Raw genomic sequence first — 17358 nt, 5'->3', positions numbered from 1 at the left:
TAATTACTCATGGCCAAAAAATTTGGATATACAATAGTCTCAACACAACCCTATTGGCACTGGTTTTCTTTCTTTCTTCAACAGATGTTTGCAAAAGAGTCATATTAAATACATCTAATTCTGCTGTCTCAGCCTAACGAATCTTTGTCATGAAGATTACTTTAATTGGTGTCAGTTACAATCAAGAAAAGCACCCATTATGCTTTTGTTTTCTAGCACGTAGGGAAATTTTCCATCCTAACAGAATACTGAGAGAGGACTGTAGTAAAGATTTTGAAAAATAAGTTAATCATTTTATTTTCCTCTTTTACATGTTCCTATTTCTATTTGATGTTAAAGCTAGAAATAATCAGAATTCTGCAGAATCAAATGAGAAGGAGGTGACCAAACAATTTTGGGGTGACATCTGATACCTACTAGAGTCTGCAGGTCACCCACTCTATCAGTCTTCATTTAAAAGAAATTTCTAGGAAATGCCTATTTTGAGTAAGAAATCTCAAAGTCTAATAAACCACTATCAAACAAAATGCCTGGGGACAACTTTATATAGCCATTAAAAAATGTGATTAATAAGGAAATGATAATGCATGGGAAAATGGGGACATCATCACCACCTTCACAGAGCTTTTGTCCAGTGGAGAAAGGCAGAAAATAGATATCATACATACCAGGTCACATGATAAATGCTAGGGGGGAAAAATAAAGCAGGACATGGGGGATAAGGAAATACAGGGTGAGGGAGTGATGTGGGCAATTTAAGATACTGTGGGCAGAAAAGTTCTAAGAAGGCAACATTTAAGCAAAGACAGGACAGGGGGCTAGATGTGGACCTGGGGATAAAAGTGTTTCAGACAGGAAACAGCAAGGGCAAAGGTTGGAGGGTATGCACATATCTGGCATGTTGAAGAAACAGCAAGGAAGCCAGAATGGACTGAAAAGAATGAAGGACCAGTAGTAGGGGATGGGGCTATATCACAGAGGGCCTAATAGGCTGTTGTATGGCTTTTACCCAGAGTGAGATGAGAAGCCATTGGAATCTTTGATCCAGAGAAGTGGCATGACCTATCCTGTAGTATAAAAAGGATCATTCTGGTGGTTATGTTGTTTATGGGGCAGGAGGTGGATAGTGAGAGGTAGTCAGAATCTGGGTATGTTTTGAAGATTTCTTGCACGAGATTGCTAACAGATGAAATATGGGATGTAAGAGAGAGTAGCCAAAGATACTTGAAGGCTTCAACCTGAGCTACTGGAAAGATGGAAGAGCCATTGCTGAGATAGAGAAGAGGCCCAAAGGAGCAGATCTTGTGAGAGTGAGAGGGGGAGCTCAGTTTTGGACAGAGTACCTTTGAGATCATCTGAGTGGAGATGTAGAGGATGCAATTGGATGTGTGAATCTGAAGCACAGGGTGAGACCTGGGCTGGAGATACAAATGTGGGAGTCATCTGTACAAATGTGAGGTCAGAATTGAGGCAAGTGGTCAGGGGAGCTGGCCGGCTTTACACACCCTCTGGGAATGGGCAGGCTCAGACCTACAAAAGTTGGCCGTAGCCAGGAAGAGGTCAGAAACCTGAATATGAAATCCAACTTGAGCTCTTGGCTGAGATCTCAGAACTAGTTTACTACTGGCCTGGGTCTTTCAGGAGCAAAGGCGCCCTCCTGGAGCACCCAGCCACACCAGTGCCCAGGACAAAAAGTGACAAAGATGGAAAGGCCCCATTGAAGAGATGACCAGATCACTGAGGAGTGGTAAGTGAGTCATTGTAGATATGTTGGGGTCAGGGGGATGCTTTGAGGATAGTCAGGTGTCTTTGAATGTGCAGCAGCTAATGACCTTCATGGTCTCAGAGAAAGCTCTAGTGGTTATAATGGGCTATGAAGTCTACTACATAGATCCTTTCTTTTCTAGTGAATTCAAGGGGCAGTAGCATTTGTGAGTGATTTTTTTTTCTTTTTACCAAATAACATGAACTCCAATTAGTTAAAAAATAAGCTGTATTAGTTAACTATTGCTGTGTAACAAATTACCCCCAAACCTAATAGCTTCACATAATATTTCCTTCGTAGTTTTCCAAGGGTCAGAAATTTGGGACAACCTCGTTGGCTAGTTCTGGCTTAAGGTCTCTTGCAAGATATTGACCAGAGCGGGAGAATCCACTTCCAAGGTATCTCACTCACATGGCTGGCAAGTTGCTGCTGGCGATTAGCAGGAGGTCCAATTTCCCTCTACTCAGGCCTCTCCCAGCACTGCCTGAATGTCTTCATAATTGACGTGGCTACCTTCCTGCAGAGTGAGTGAGCCAAGAGAGGAAGGTAGGAGCTACAGTGCCTTTTTTGACCTAATCTCAGAACATCTTACCACAGTCTATTGGTCACATGGACCTGTTTGAATTCAGTGTGGGAGGGGAGTACACAAGGGTGTGAATACCAAGAGGCAAGGATCCATGGAGCCACCTAGGAAGCTGGCCAAATCACCCTCCTTGAAAACAGAGATGGTTTCTATCTACTCAGTCTTTTGTATCTGCTCAAAGCACCACTTGCAGCAATAGGAGCTCAGTAACTACATACTGTCCGGGGTCCCCATAACATCTAGTCTAATCCTCATGTCTTGCAGCGTTCCACCAAATCAAGGGGATGTTTCACCAATCGTTTCTAGCTCAAGAAGGTACCTTGGGAGACAATAAGCAAGTGCAGGAGCCAATACAAGAATCCACCATTTGCCATGTTGGTATTGGCCATTTGTTCCCCTGACTTTTTAGCTGCCCCGTCAGCTCACACCCCTACCAAATACATAGTGTGTGCCATCTGTTCCTGAGTTGTGCAGAGCTGCACTACATTCAGAAGGCTTTATTACATGATGTGTCTAGGATTGAGTTTGTAATATAGATCCTTCCAAGGAGAATTTGACCACTTAAGATCTACTAGTATTCCTGCCTTTTAGTGCATTTATTTAAACAGTACTTATATGTGTGCACTTAATTTCCAGCCATTTCTCGCATGAGCAAATTGCCTAAATACCCTTGTGAGAAACCCTTTTATGGTAAATGTTATTAAACTGAAAACAAGGGTATAATAAAATAACAATTTGAGGGTAATTTACTAACAACTGGAGCCCTTAAACATTGACATACCATTGTGTGGTAATAATACCAGACTTGGTATTTAAACACAATCTTCATCACTCTAAGAATCATTGGGACAGTTTCCTAATCCTCATGGTCTTTCATTATAGCTCCTTTAGGATTTTTTTTACTACTCCTATGTCACTGGTTTATAAGTTATAAATCATCCACTTTTACCCACATAAAAGGTCCAGAAAATAATATCTTTGCTCCTTATCTAGAGAAAATATTCAGAGAAAGTAATAGAGGTGAGTTGGCACCATTGAACCTTGCCATTCTTGGACCTCTGTATTCCAGAGTGTCTACTGAAGAGAGTGATATTGGGGTATATGGTAATAGAAACTACATCAAGAAGTGATTGACTAATTAAAAATTTCAAGATTCCTAGTCTTCCCCAGTAAGGAGAATCCATTCAGCACACATCTCAGTAAAAACTCCTTTCTGTCTGGAAGATGGTATGGATGCCACAAAGAAGACCAATGGGCAACTGGGCAGGACCGAGCATTCATGTCCCAAGTCCTCACCTGTAGGACCTGGCTTCTGTTTGAAGGTGGGGATACTTACTCTCATCACTGTCCTGGGGATGTTCACCCTGAGAGATTGACTCAGTACTAACTGGGAAGTAAACCCTGCAATGCTGGCTTATTAGTTTGCCATGAGGAACCATCACCAGAGGGACCAGATATACTCCAAGTCCATATACTGAGCACAGGAAGGCGACCCGCACAGGAAACCAAATCACAATCAGAAACCATTAAATTGCCCTGAAAAATCATCATCATAGAATCTAGAAATACCTCAAGTCTGTATGATCAGTTCATTCTTTCCCTAAAGATACCGGGAGCTTAATCATAGTCCAAAAGTTGTTTGATGAGTGGATAATCAGAATGGGGGAGGCTGAGGTGAAGGTTTAGTGGCAACAGGTTAGCTTCATGAGTAGATCTCAGCTGGGAATGATTTGGCCTGAAGAAGTGAACTGCTCAAAGCCAAATGGCTAAGACTTCTATTTTTCTAGAGGAAAACTCTTGAAGAGATATATTGGGTTTTTTTTGTTCACATAACAAATTACCCAAAACGTAGCAGCTAAAACAATTAACATGTTACCACATGCAGTTTCTATGGGTCAGGAATATGAGTGTTTCTGGCCGAGTTTCCCAAATGTTATCTGGAATGCAGTCATCTGAAGGCTTAATGGGCTGGGAGTTCTGTTTCCAAGATGGTTCCTGTTGGCGGAAGACTCACTTCCTCATTCTCAAGACCCTTCTCCCTACTGGGTTGTTTGAGTACTGTCACAGCATAGCAGCTGGCTTCCCCAGAGTGAGTAACCTGAGAGAGAGCTAGGTAAAAGCTTCAGCGCCTCTTATTTATTTTTTTAATCTATTTGAGAGAGAGAGAAAGAGCAAGCATGAGCAGGGGCAGGAGCAGAGGGAGAGGGACAAGCAGACTCCGTGCTCGGCACAGAGCCCAACCTGGAGCTCTGTTCCATGACCCTGAGGTCATGACCTGAGCCGAAATCAAGAGTTGGACGCTTAAGCGACTGAGCCACCCAGGGGCCCCTTCAGTGCCTTTTATAACCTAATCCATGAACTCACACACTGTCACTTCTGCTACGTTCAATTTGCTAGAAGTGACTCACTAAGTCTAACCCTGCACTGTACGGGAAAGGAATTAATTAGGCTCCATCTTTTAGAGAGGAATGTCAAAGAAGTTGTGGACATATTTTTAAAACCACAGTAGGTATTACCTCTGTAACTACTCTTCCTGCACTTCCATAGCTGGCAAGTCTTCTGCTGATCCATGCACTCTATTTAAATATATTCATATTACTATATTTGTAAATATAATACACATATACACATTTTATATATAGTTCTATATTATATATCTTATGTATTAAAGAAACACATATTTATAAACATTAATGTATTTAACTTATGACCAAGCTCTCTAGCATGATAATCATTATGTATCTTTATGCTAATTTGCATACCCTCATTCTGCCACCTCCCTAGCCAGGGGGACCGGAGGCAAATGGCTTGACCTCTCTGTGCCTCTCTGTCCTCATCTGTAAAATAAGGCTGTAATAGGACCTACCTCATCCATTTCTTAGGAGGATTAAATGAGTAATTACATGCACAGAGCTTACAAGAGTGCCTGGCACATAAACCACATTCAAAGATGTTAGCTGTCCACGTGGCAGTGGTACGTGCTGCAGGAATAGTTCGATCCAGTAGTACACCTCAGAAGACTGCCTTCAGGAGGCAGCCAGCCTCACGTCCAGGTTCCCGATGGAGTAAACAAAAGTCATCGTCTTCCTGGCCACACGCCAGTCCCCACACCATCCAAGCCCTGTCCCGAGGATAGAGAAAGACCCATTTCAGGCCTGGGAGGGACCAGGGCCAGGGCCCTTGTTTTCCTCTCCTCTTTGCTGCTAATCCCTGGCAGAGAGTGCTTACAGGGAGATAACATGGTTAGTTTGCACTCCGAGTCCTATTTATGTTTTGTTTTTGTTCCTTTTTTTTTTTTAGGCTGACCTTATGTAGAAGGGTAGAATACCCAAACAGGGAAGTGACCTCGCAGAAAGCTAGGGAGTTCCTCAACCCTGTGACTTTTTATTAAAACTTGTTTAATTTTTATTAAATAAATAAAAGAATTTATTTCTAAATGTACATTTTCCAGGTGCACGCTAGCTACATCTGCTCATCGGATTGGCATCAGACATAGATGTATCTTCCTCTCGGGACCTTTTGCTTCTTGCCAGTGCCTCTTTAGTTCCTTGGGCATAATGAATAGATTTTCTCTTTATCTGAAGCATATTCATAATTAAAAACATGCTGGGTGTTTCCTGAAAACGTATTGATGGCAAGTTGGAACTGGTGCTTCCTCCATCTCCCAAAGCGACTTTAAAAGGGAGGCCATACCTAATGGAATGCACCAGGGTTGTCTTTTGTCAGGAGGCAGTTAGCTAAATATAGAGTCAGGGAGCCAGGAGGGACCTGCTGAGGTCATGGGTGCCCTCCTGCCATTGGCTTTCCCCATCTGAATGTCTCCAGCCCCATGGCTAGCCAGTTCTGCAGCCTCCAGCCAGGCATGGCTTCTGAGCACTTCAGCTGTGGCTAGTCCCAGTTAGAGGTGTGAGGTCAGTGGTAATATACATATACCCTGGATGTCGAAGACTTGGTGCAAAGAAAAGAATGTAAAATGTTTCATTGATGATTTATATTGATTACAAGTCGAGATAATAATGTTTTGATATATTGGATTAAAGAAAATAGATCATTGAAATTAATTTCACCTCCCTCTTTTCACTTTTCTTTTAATACTAGAAAATTTTAAATACCGTATGTAGCTCACATTACATTCTACCCAACAGTGCTTCCTTAGACCCATCTGTCTCCATTCTTCAGGCCCCAGGACAGAGATTATAAAGCCTTCCTTGGAGACTCCTCTGGGTCTTTTGTCATCCTGGCACTTCATTTCTTCTCCACATCCAGTCTTAATCTCTGCTGCTTCAATGTGAAGACTTGTACTTCAAATCTTTGACTCTTGGTCTTCTGAAATCCCCACATTGAGCATCTCTTTATGCTGTTAATTTATAAGCTCAATAGCCCTATTTTCTTTCACCCTTTGACTTTCTGCCTCTTCCAACTCTGATATTTTTTAATGGCCTTCCCTGGGTCATCTTTAGACTCTATAATTATTTTTAAAACTCGGTATCTGAAACCAACCAACATGGCTCTAATGTGGGGCCCAACTAATGCAGAGACAAGTAGAAGGCATTATTTCCACCATCGAGTACTTGACCGGTCCTTTTGATACATGGTCATGCAAGGAGGGACAGAGGCTGTTGGTAACAGTCTTAACTTGATGAGGCAGTTGAGGCTCCTATAGGCGAAGTAACTTACCGAGGTCCCACCGCAAATTAAGTGGCAGATCTGGGATCCATGCCCAGGTTTGCCTGATGGCAGAGCCCACATTCTTTCATTCTATCCCATGCCTTCCTTGCCTGATACTTTTCTTTGGTCTTGACCGGCCTTATAGTACTTGGCTGATGCATTTGTAGCTTCTGGCCAACAATGACTCTTGAGCTTGTTCTGATATGTGTGTGCCTTGCTAGAATTGTAAAGCCCGTCTGCTAAATTCCAGAGACCCCTTTTCAACTCAGCATATACTTCAGGAAAGCCAGTAGGACTGCCCTGCCTCAGCCTATGTAGGGTAATCAGTAGGCCAGGGACGATGTCTTCGGGTATCAGGAGTGACTTTTCAGGAAGGGAGCTTTCTTTCTTGTGGCCCCAGGTTCTAAGGATAACTTCCAGTTTCCAGAACAAGCTACTTCTAAAAGGCCAGTCGAAGGCAAAGTGCGTTGCTTATTCATGTTTACCTAAAGGCAGTCAGTGTGTGTTCTGAGTAGAAGGGGACAAGAAGGTGTCACAAATGGATCTTCTCATGAATGAAGTCACCAGTCACAAAAAGCCAAATACTGTATGTTCCCACTTATATGAGGTAACTAGAGTAGTCAAATAGATAGTGACAGAAAATACAATGGTGGTGGCTAGGAGCTGGGGGAGGGAAGAAATGGGGAGTTATTTTTCAATGGGTACAGAGTTTCAGTCTGAAAAGAAGAAGAAGGTCCGGAAATGCATGGTGGGGATGGCTACACAACATTGCGAATGTCCTCATTGCCATACAACCCTACGCTTAAAAATGGTGAAAATGGTAAATATTATGTTATCCAGACTTTACCATCATAAAGATAACTAAACAGATCTTCTCTGCTTAAAGAAAAATAGCTTGCTTATCATGTGTGATCAGAGGTGCCACTCGTGCTAAGTCTAGCTTTGAGATCTAGCTTCGGGGTCACAGTGGTTTTCAGAGGCAGCTTCTCATGAGAAGGGCAGGCTTACTTCACCGAGGTGAGGGGAGTCCTTTCTTTTCCTGACAGATTTCTCTAGGAAGCTTTAACATCCTCACACAATTGCCTTTGCTAGAGTGTAACCCACTTTTCCACAGATGTCTGCAGGAGGGAAAGCAGGCTTATCCCCAAGGATCCAATGAACCTTTGACAACACTTGCTTCTCTGTGGAGATTTTCTTAGTCCTTATCACCGTCTATCTGAAGGTGTGGCTAGACTTTTCTAAGAGCAAACACAGGGCTGTAAATTCTTTTTGGTTGTACCAAAAATAGTTGTAGGCTCTTTGGAGACCTGAATGGGAATTAGATTGAGCACCCAAACATCCAAGAACATTTGTTCTGTGTTTCATTTATGTCACTGCCCCTTGACAACCTGGAGTCTGTTATCCGACCCGATGCACAGGCTGTTTTGAGAAAAATTTAGCCAGGATACCTAGATGGAGACTCTAACCCATAGGAATTCTCTTTACAGTGTGGTGTTTCATGCCATTGTGGGTGTATTTGCTCATTCGCCCTGTATATTTTCCTTTCCAGGAATCATTAACCAATGGCAACAGGAATCCAAGGATAAAGCGATTTCCCTCCTGTTAACTCACCTGCCTTTGCTGAAGCCAGGAAACCTTGATGCAAAAGTAGAGTATATGAAACTGCTGCCCAAAATCCTGGCGCACTCTATTGAACACAACCAGCACATCGAGGAGAGCAGGCAGCTACTGTCCTACGCTTTGATACATCCGGCTACTTCACTAGAAGACCGCAGTGCGTTAGCCATGTGGCTGAACCACTTGGAGGACCGCACGTCGACCAGCTTTGGCGGCCAGAACCGAAGCCGCTCGGACTCTGTGGATTATGGGCAGACGCACTACTATCACCAAAGACAGAACTCCGATGACAAGCTCAATGGGTGGCAGAACTCTCGGGATTCTGGGATTTGCATCAACGCCTCCAACTGGCAGGACAAAAGCCTGGGGTGTGAGAATGGCCACGTGCCCCTCTACTCCTCCTCATCTGTCCCCACCACAATCAATACAATTGGAACCAGCACAAGTACAAGTAAGTTCCCTGAAAGCCCTCTAGAGCAGTCTGGTGTAGTGACTTGCTGTGTGTGGCATGTCCCGCTGAGAATGTCGCTCTGAGCACCCCGTAACCCTGGGAGAGAGGGGCACTGGAATTGGCTGTGGGAAAGGGATCTTTGGATCCCTTTGACTCTGGAAAGATAAAAATGTTGGGCAGGTAAAATGATCGATGGTCCAAATTTGGGTTGGACTATGGGTTGGTGGGACTAAAAAGTAAATAAATAAGAGAGAGAATAGATGGTAAAAGAAGGAAACTTCCTGTTTCCACAAGTAGAAATGCCTTTTACCCACATGCCTTTCGCCCTGGGGTTTTTGGATTTGCCAAGACACTGAGTTACGTGTGATTCTCTAAACCTGATTCTAACCCCTGGTTAACTAGATGCCCTCATGGGATTTGTGCATTTTCTTCTTCTTCTTCTTCTTCTTCTTCTTCTTCTTCTTCTTCTTTTTTTTCCTTTTTCCTTTTTCTTTCTTTCTTTCTTCCTTTTTTTTTTTTTTTTTTTTTTTTTACTATATTTCACCCTGGAATGTTCCCTCCCTTGCATTTTCTGGTTTTTATCCCCTGCTGTTGGGGGCACTTTTCCGCCTGACAAGGGAAACAGGTTTGCTAACTGAGAATGTGGCTCTGTGCTGTGGCCTGGTGTGAATGCTGTGGCCTTTTCTTGCTCAGTCTAACTTAGGAGAGGTGGGTCGGGAACAGCTTTGAGGAAGGGGAGAGCAGAGGACAGCTTTCTGCTCTTTTGACCATAAAGCAAAGTACCCTGTGCACAGCTGGGACTAGGGCCAGGAGTCCTCTCTGTGGCTCCCCACTCAGGCCAAGCAAAGGGACAAATATGCCATTGGTGCTTCTATAAGTGGCAACGTGGGAGAGGGGGCCTGTCATTAAACAGAAATCCTTGATGCTAGTTGCATGTGTCCGTGAATACAGTGTCAGCACTGAGATAACTTTCTCGAGGGAAAGCTTTTGTGGTCAGACCTTCCGTGCCTGTCAACATGCAGGAACCCCCAATTAAAAGATCTGAGAGTAGTAAGAATTAACAGTGACGGCTTCTTGGCCTCTCCCTCCACTCGGATCTCTCAGCTAATGGGTCCTTTGAAATGGCTTTCTCAAATACATAGGAGTGTCGAATTAGAACTACATTAATTGAAATAACCAAGGAAATACTCAAGATACTGCATTCATAAGATTTTTAATTCTTTTTTTTTTTTACTTTTACATTGAGATTTTGATAACTCATACATTTGGGGAATTAAGGGATTATTGCCTCATTACTTTATTATGTAAGAGGTTGTGGGGGCAGTCTCTTGTGCAGACTAGTAATCCAGGGAACAGTTTCACTAGCCTCTGTGTGACAGAGTGGTGGCTGGGACTATTAAGACAGACACATGCAGGCTGGATGACAGAGTTTTTTGGCTCAAGTTTCCCGGGTCAGGGACAGAATCTAGTAATTATTACAAAACTCTTTGATAGCTGGGAGAGATGCAAGCTCCAAGCTGCCTGCCCTCTCAAAACTTGGTCTTTCATATTTTAAGGGCTGAATTTTATGTCATTAGTCTTGGGTCATCATATTTCTGTCTCTCCTGATTTGCACACTCAGGGCTGTAAGTCTTGATAAGATTGGTACATTCGAGGTGGTTAGCAGATTGTAGTCCGTGGGTACTTTCATTTTTCACTGTGGCTGCCCAGCCCTGCAGAGGGGAGAAAATGCAGAGAGAACTGTCATGGCCTCCCAGATCTTTGGGTCCCTGTGTAGTACTTGAGTAGAAAAAGACTTGAAGGTTTGACAAGATAACTAGATTATATATCTCAGGAAGAAGAAAGGGATTGGAGCCCTGTTTCAAAGCCTTGGCAAAGAAAGCTCAGATCTCTCTTCCAGAAAGTTTTATGCAAACACTTAGGCCATGTCAACACTTGTATTTCAGTATCTCTTTAACAAAACATTAGTATCATTGCTTTAGTCTTCTGCATTGTCTATGGTGGTTAAATGGTGTTTGTCAAAGCTGCAAACTTTTGGGTCATTCATTCACTTGTGCCTCTATCAAGTATATCCTGAGCACCTGGGAGGCAGGTTGACGAAGTGGAAAGAATAAGGACTTTGGTGTCAATGTCCTGCTAAGTCCAAATCTCAGATCTACAATTTGCTAACTACAGCTTGGCCAAGTTATTTAACCTCTCTGAGCAAGGTCTTCACTTGTAAAATGAGAACATTCTTTTTTTTTTTAAAGATTTTATTTATTTATTTGAGAGAGAGAGAATGAGAGACAGAGAGCATGAGAGGGAAGAGGGTCAGAGGGAGAAGCAGACCCCCCGCTGAGCAGAACATTCATGATATCCATCTTTGAGGGCTGTGGTGAAGGCACATGAGATTACATATGTTGACGCCCAGCCCTGGCCAGAGCTGGCAATGGCATCTGCTAAGCGAATAAATGGAGAGGGTAGGAAGGACATCAAGGAGCAAAGTGCTAACACTGACACCCAGAGTCTGTGCCCGCATTTGCATCTCTGACTGTCACCTGATGAAAGCACCTTTCCCGAGCCCAGGCCATGCAGAGTAGACTAGGGATCCTTGACTATGCCGTGACTTTTGGCCATTTCACTACAATAGAAAATGGGTTGGACTGAAGGCTTCAGGACCTCTTCTACTGCACTGAAGAGCTAGATGTCTTCCTTCTTTTAAAATGAAAAAAATACTCACACAAAACAACGTGATTATAAATCATAGTAGGAGAACTGAGATCAATTAGTGCTTCGCATTTTCAAATTATCAGCCACCTTAATGACAGTTGATGAAAAGAAACTAACTAGAAGACAACTTCTTTACACAGTTTTTGGTTTTTAATCTTGGTTTATCCTACTCACGTTTTATTCCTTTGGTCATTACGCTCCAGCAAAGTGCCTTAGCATTCATGACCTCCTCCCTGTGTGGATTCTGCATCATCCAGCTGCACTGCAAACACTACCCACCTCCTGGGTGCCCAGCACTGTGTTCGAGGCCGTGAAAAATATAAGGAAGCTTAAGGAAAGTGATTTGTTTTCAGGGAACCTATCATATAAGTGGAAAGAGAAGATAGATCAGTCAGTCTCACAATTGAAAATGAAATCTCTCCCTCTAGTCAGACTAATCTGCAAAAATTTTACATAATAACCCATGCATTACGTAAAAGTGCAGTTAAAAAAAAATAACTCCAATAGCTGCCATCGGGTGATATAGGATTGTGTCGGCTGAACCGGGGGGAGGGGGGCCTATACTGTAAGCACTGTGAGTGTGTGAAATGGAAAGATCCTTGTGAACCGGAGGGTCAGGAAAGCCTTTGCAGGTAATAGAGGAAGTAAGCTAGGTTGGAGATGGTGGGAGGACCGAAGGTAGGGACATGCATTGTGAGCAAAGGCATGGAGGTTATAGTATGCAGTCAGGGTTGGAAGACAGTGAGGAAGGAGAGGTTCACGAAGGACAAAGAGTAGTGAGAGACAGCAGTACAAGTAGACTGAGGGAGGCGATCTGAGAGCTCTAAAGAGTCCAAGCATCCCACCATGGATGTGGCAGTGATATGAGCAGTGCTGCAGAGGGACTGGTATACTGGGTGCAAACCAGATGAATGACAAGTGCTGAGTTTCAAAACCTCAGTTGTGAGGTAGTAAAAGTATCATGAGGATAGAAACAGGCATGGAGCAGAAGGAATGGGTGCTAGAAATGTTTCTAGGTGTAATTATGAAAATTAGGATTCAGGGTGCCTGGGTGGCTGAGTTGGTTAAGCGACTGCCTTCGGCTCAGGTCATGATCCTGGAGTCCCAGGATCGAGTCCCGCATCGGGCTCCCTGCTCAGCAGGGAGTCTGCTTCTCCCTCTGACCCTCCCCCCTCTCATGTGCTCTCTCTCTCTCTCTCTCTCAAATAAATAAATAAATAAATCTTAAAAAAAAAAAAGAAAATTAGGGTTCAGTATTGACTTGGACATACATTATCAGTTTATTTATTTGTTCATTCATTCACTTAGAAAATGTTTATTGAGCACCTACTATATGCTTAACCTATTTAAGGCACTCAGGGTGCATCAGCAGACAAGACAAAGATGCTCTCCCTTGTGGAGTTTGCAGTCTAACATGTATAAATTATAATATATAAGGAACTTATATAGTGTGTTAGAGATTGGTGAGTGGCATGGAAAAAAACAAAAAGAGTAGGGTCAGGAGGGTCAGGCCTAGGTGGTGAGGTGGTTATAGGATTAAATAGGGTGGTCAGGGTAGACCTCATCAGGAAGGTAACACGTGAACAAAGACTTGAAGGAGGTAAAAGGGTTAGCCAAGTGGGTGTCCAGGGGGACAATTGTCCAGCCAGAGAAAAAGCTTAAACAAAGATCCCAAGATCTTTTCCCAGCTTGCTGGGGAAAACCAAGAAGGCCAGCGGCTGAAAGGGAATGAGTGAGTAAGGTAGACAGTGGCGGAGGTTGCTCAGGTATTGGGAAAGGACAGATCCTACAGGGCACTGCAGGCCATTGCAAGGACTTTGACTTTTGCTCTCAGGAAACCAAGAAGCCATTGGAGGGTTTTTGGCAGACAAGTGACATGATCTGACATATTTTAAAGGGATCACTTTGGCTGCTGTATTAAGAATAGGCTGTAGGGCGCCTGGGTGGCTCAGTCGGTTGAGCGACTGCCTTCGGCTCAGGTCATGATCCTGGAGTCCCAGGATCGAGTCCCGCATCGGGCTACCTGCTCAGCGGGGAGTCTGCTTCTCCCTCTGACCCTCTTCCCTCTCGTGCTCTCTATCTCTCATTCTCTCTCTCTCTCAAATAAATAAATAAAATCTTAAAAAAAAAAAAAAAGAATAGGCTGTACCAGGGCAAGGATGGAAACACAAAGATCAGTTCAGAGGCTGTTGCAGTAATCCAGGCCAGACATTGCCGACTCTGACTGGGATGGCTGAGGTAGAAGAGAGAAGAGTGTCAGAGTCTAGATATGTTTTGAAAGTACAGCCAACGGGATTTCCTGACAAAAGAAATGAAGGGTATGAGGGACCGAATTTAAGAATGACTCCAGAGTTTCTGCTTATGTAACTGGAAGGATGGAGAAAATTTCTATTAAGTTTGAAAGCAAGATTGGGAGTTGTGTCATATATGACGAATCTCGGTGCCCATTAGATGATCAGACAGGTCTCGTGGGCATTTAGATGTATGAGTGTGCAGTTTGGGAGAGAGGACTGATCTGAGATAGACGTTTGGGAGTTACCAGCACAGAAATAGTATTTAAAACTCTGAAACAGAATGAAATTACCAAAGCAAAGATGTAGGCAGAGAAGAGGACCAAGGACTGAGCCTGGGTACTTGAACATGAAGGCTGAGGAGGAGGAGGGTAAAGCAAAAGAAATGCAGGAGAAACCACTGAAGTCAGAAAAAAGTCAAGTGTGTGGGCATCTTGCAGAGCAAATGAAGAACATGTTTCAAGGGGAAAAAGTGATCAGGTAAAATTCTGCTGATACATCCAATAAAATGAGGACCAAGGATTAACCACTGGATTTATCAAAAAGGAATATTAGAGATAAATTGGGAGTACTTCACACATGGTAGGCATTTAAGGGCTGAAGAAAGTTGAGTTAGTGATTCCAAAGAGATAAAAGGCAAGACAGGGAGACAAACTAGATACAAGCTCAATTTTCGATGTGTATTGACTTAGAGAAGGTGCTAGAACATTGAGATGGAGAAAAATGATGTTTAGAGGGTATTTAAAATGCACATGATGGTGCCATGGGAAGTTTTGGAAGGAAGGGATTAGGGTGAGGCTAAGAGTCGGGGGCAAAAACTAAACCCCGATATAACAAAAATCAACCTGTTTTCATCCATTTAAGCAGAGGCAAGAGTACATTTTATTGGTTGCAGGTTAAATCAGGTGAGATCATACAGGGACTTTGAGCCACACCTTTTCTCATGAGAAAGAGAAGAATGGGTTGGGACAGTTGAGAAGTCGATTAAACATTTTGGATAGCTTCAAGGTGTTTCAGAAGAGAGGTACTGTATTTTTCAGTACCTCACTGTCCTTGTAAGGTTACTCAGATCTGCTCACTGAAAGCAAGAATTTGCAGATTCTTCATCATGAGCCCGTGGGATCAGAAAGAACGAGGGTATTAGCTGTCTCAGACTTACGCAAAGACTTAGTCAACTTTGTTCTGGCCATTACAAGCAATTCCAATTGTAAGGTGCATAGAACCTGGCTTAGCATCTCTCTGTTTGCTTCCTGTCTGAAGTCTGCCATAGAAAAAAGTAAACCATTCAGGAAAAGAACATTCAGGAAAAATACCTCCTGGTTTTCCAAAGAGCCCAAAGATTTCCCCTGTGTGGAGGTCAGTGCCACCTCCCTTACCCCAGACTGCCTTTCTAACCATTTTCTGCTCTTCGCTGGTGGACATGGACCCGGAAGAAAACTACGTGCTGCAGTGACAAATGAAAGAAACTTGTTTCTATTCAAATCGTTACAATACTTGATTTTACTTCGCATTCTTTACATGTGGATTTGAAAATGTGCTGCCCTTTGCTAGCCTGGTATGAGGCAAGAACTCAGAAGCTTTAGGTAACAGAAATTCTTCCAAAATGTTCCATTTAGACTGCCCACTTCTACAGTCTCATGGTACACTTTGGAAACTTAGTATTTCTTTTCTTTGTCTCAGTTGATTTTTCTGATAATAAAAACAATACCTTAAAAAATGTTGGCACCGTAGATCATTAAAAGAAAAAGTAAATTAACAGCGATAGCACACTACATATCGTTTGCTACATGCTGGGTACTGTTCAAAACGCTTTACGTAAATATTAACTCATTTAATCCTCATACCTCCATGATGTGTTATCCCCAGTTAACAGATAAGGAAAACTGAGGCACAGAGAGGCGAAGTCACTTGACCAGTGTCACAGACCAACCAAGTTTGGATGAACTGGAGCTTGAACCCAGGCGGTCAGGGTCCAGAGTCTGTCTCTGAACTTGAGGAGACATGCCTGTCCTTCCTAATCCTGTCCTCAGAGATTGACTCAATTACTAGCTAGTAGACCCTTGTTTGACTCTGACTCTGAATTTGTCCCTGCATGGTTCTCCATAGCACACAGATCTAGGATCCTGCCCAAATTGCACCCCCGGTGTGCTCTCTTTGCACTGACCCATATATTTCAATGTCAGCCCTTAGCGTTCTGTGTCACAGTTCTTGGTTGACATATTTGCCTTCCCTTCCCAATCACAAACTCCTTGGGGACAAGGCTTGTGTCTTCTTAATCCCTCCTTCCCGGCACCTAGAACACTTGCGTGGCTCAACAAGTCACAGAAACTGTGGAGATGGCAATTTCCTGGCACGTGTTCAGCTGCCATCCTCCAGGGGCAGGGCGTCTCTGTTAGATCCTGGCTGTCTCTTGCTAGGGCCAGATGTGGCCTCCAAATCCTCCTCTGTATACCCCTCAAAGCAGCCACTATAATTCAATAAGAGATGGCATGTGAGCTGAAGCCTGTCTGCCCACCCTGCCATAAATGTTTGCTGAACAGTAGGAACTTTTAATAAATTCCTGGGCTCACTAGGCAGATGTTCATGAAGTTAATGAAGTTCCAAAATAAACGAGAAAACATCCTTGGGAATTCACTAAATATCTGGTGATAATATTGATCATTTAGCCTTCTGTCATAATCCTCATAGTGACATTTGTCATTCCTCTTGCTTTTTTTTTTTTTTTGCCTGACCTATTTTACCAACTAGGTCTCAATACTAACAAACTTTTAATAACATACTGTGATCGTGATTGTGGAGGTGGTTATATGAACTTATTCATGTGAAAAAAATGCCATAGGGTTGTATGGAAATTTGTAAGCCCCTGCCTCTCCCCTCCCCCTGCCAAAAAAAATCTGTGCACAAAACTGCTGAGATCCAAGTCAGGTCTATAGTCTTATTAATTGTATTGCATGAATGTCGCTTTCCTGGTTTTGATAATACACTATAGTTGGATAAAATGTCACCTTGTGGGGAGCTGGGAGACAGTACATGAGACCTCTCTGTGTACTATTTTTGCAATTTCTTGTTAAATCTATAGTTATTTCAAAATTAAAAGTGAGAAAACAAAAACTGCTGAGGCATCCAGTGCCCGGATATCTCTTGGGCTTTGGTCCTTGTGACCTGGCCTTCTAGGAGCGTGGAGGGTCCGTCCATTTATGGGAAGGTTGGTTGCTAGGCTCCATGGAGCCAACACATGGAACAAAACTAACTCCAGCAGGCAAGGTGAGAAGTG

At 43.2% G+C, this 17358-nt stretch overlaps 1 protein-coding gene across 4 annotated transcripts in view; it reads left to right on the top strand.

Annotated features, from left to right (window-relative positions):
* Positions 1 to 17358, top strand: part of SAMD4A (sterile alpha motif domain containing 4A) — a 206452-nt gene that overhangs the window by 111839 nt on the left and 77255 nt on the right. For all 4 annotated transcript variants that reach the window (XM_027569717.2, XM_027569716.2, XM_027569720.2 and 1 more), the window contains one exon: positions 8566 to 9084. In XM_027569717.2, the coding sequence (XP_027425518.1) occupies positions 8566 to 9084 (519 nt within the window). The remainder of the gene's footprint in view (positions 1 to 8565; positions 9085 to 17358) is intronic.

This window comes from Zalophus californianus, chromosome 6, assembly GCF_009762305.2.
Source record: "Zalophus californianus isolate mZalCal1 chromosome 6, mZalCal1.pri.v2, whole genome shotgun sequence".
Taxonomy (NCBI): Eukaryota; Metazoa; Chordata; class Mammalia; order Carnivora; family Otariidae; genus Zalophus; species Zalophus californianus.
The sequence above is the reverse complement of the archived record's forward strand: the minus strand, read 5'-3'. Positions and strand labels throughout refer to the sequence as shown.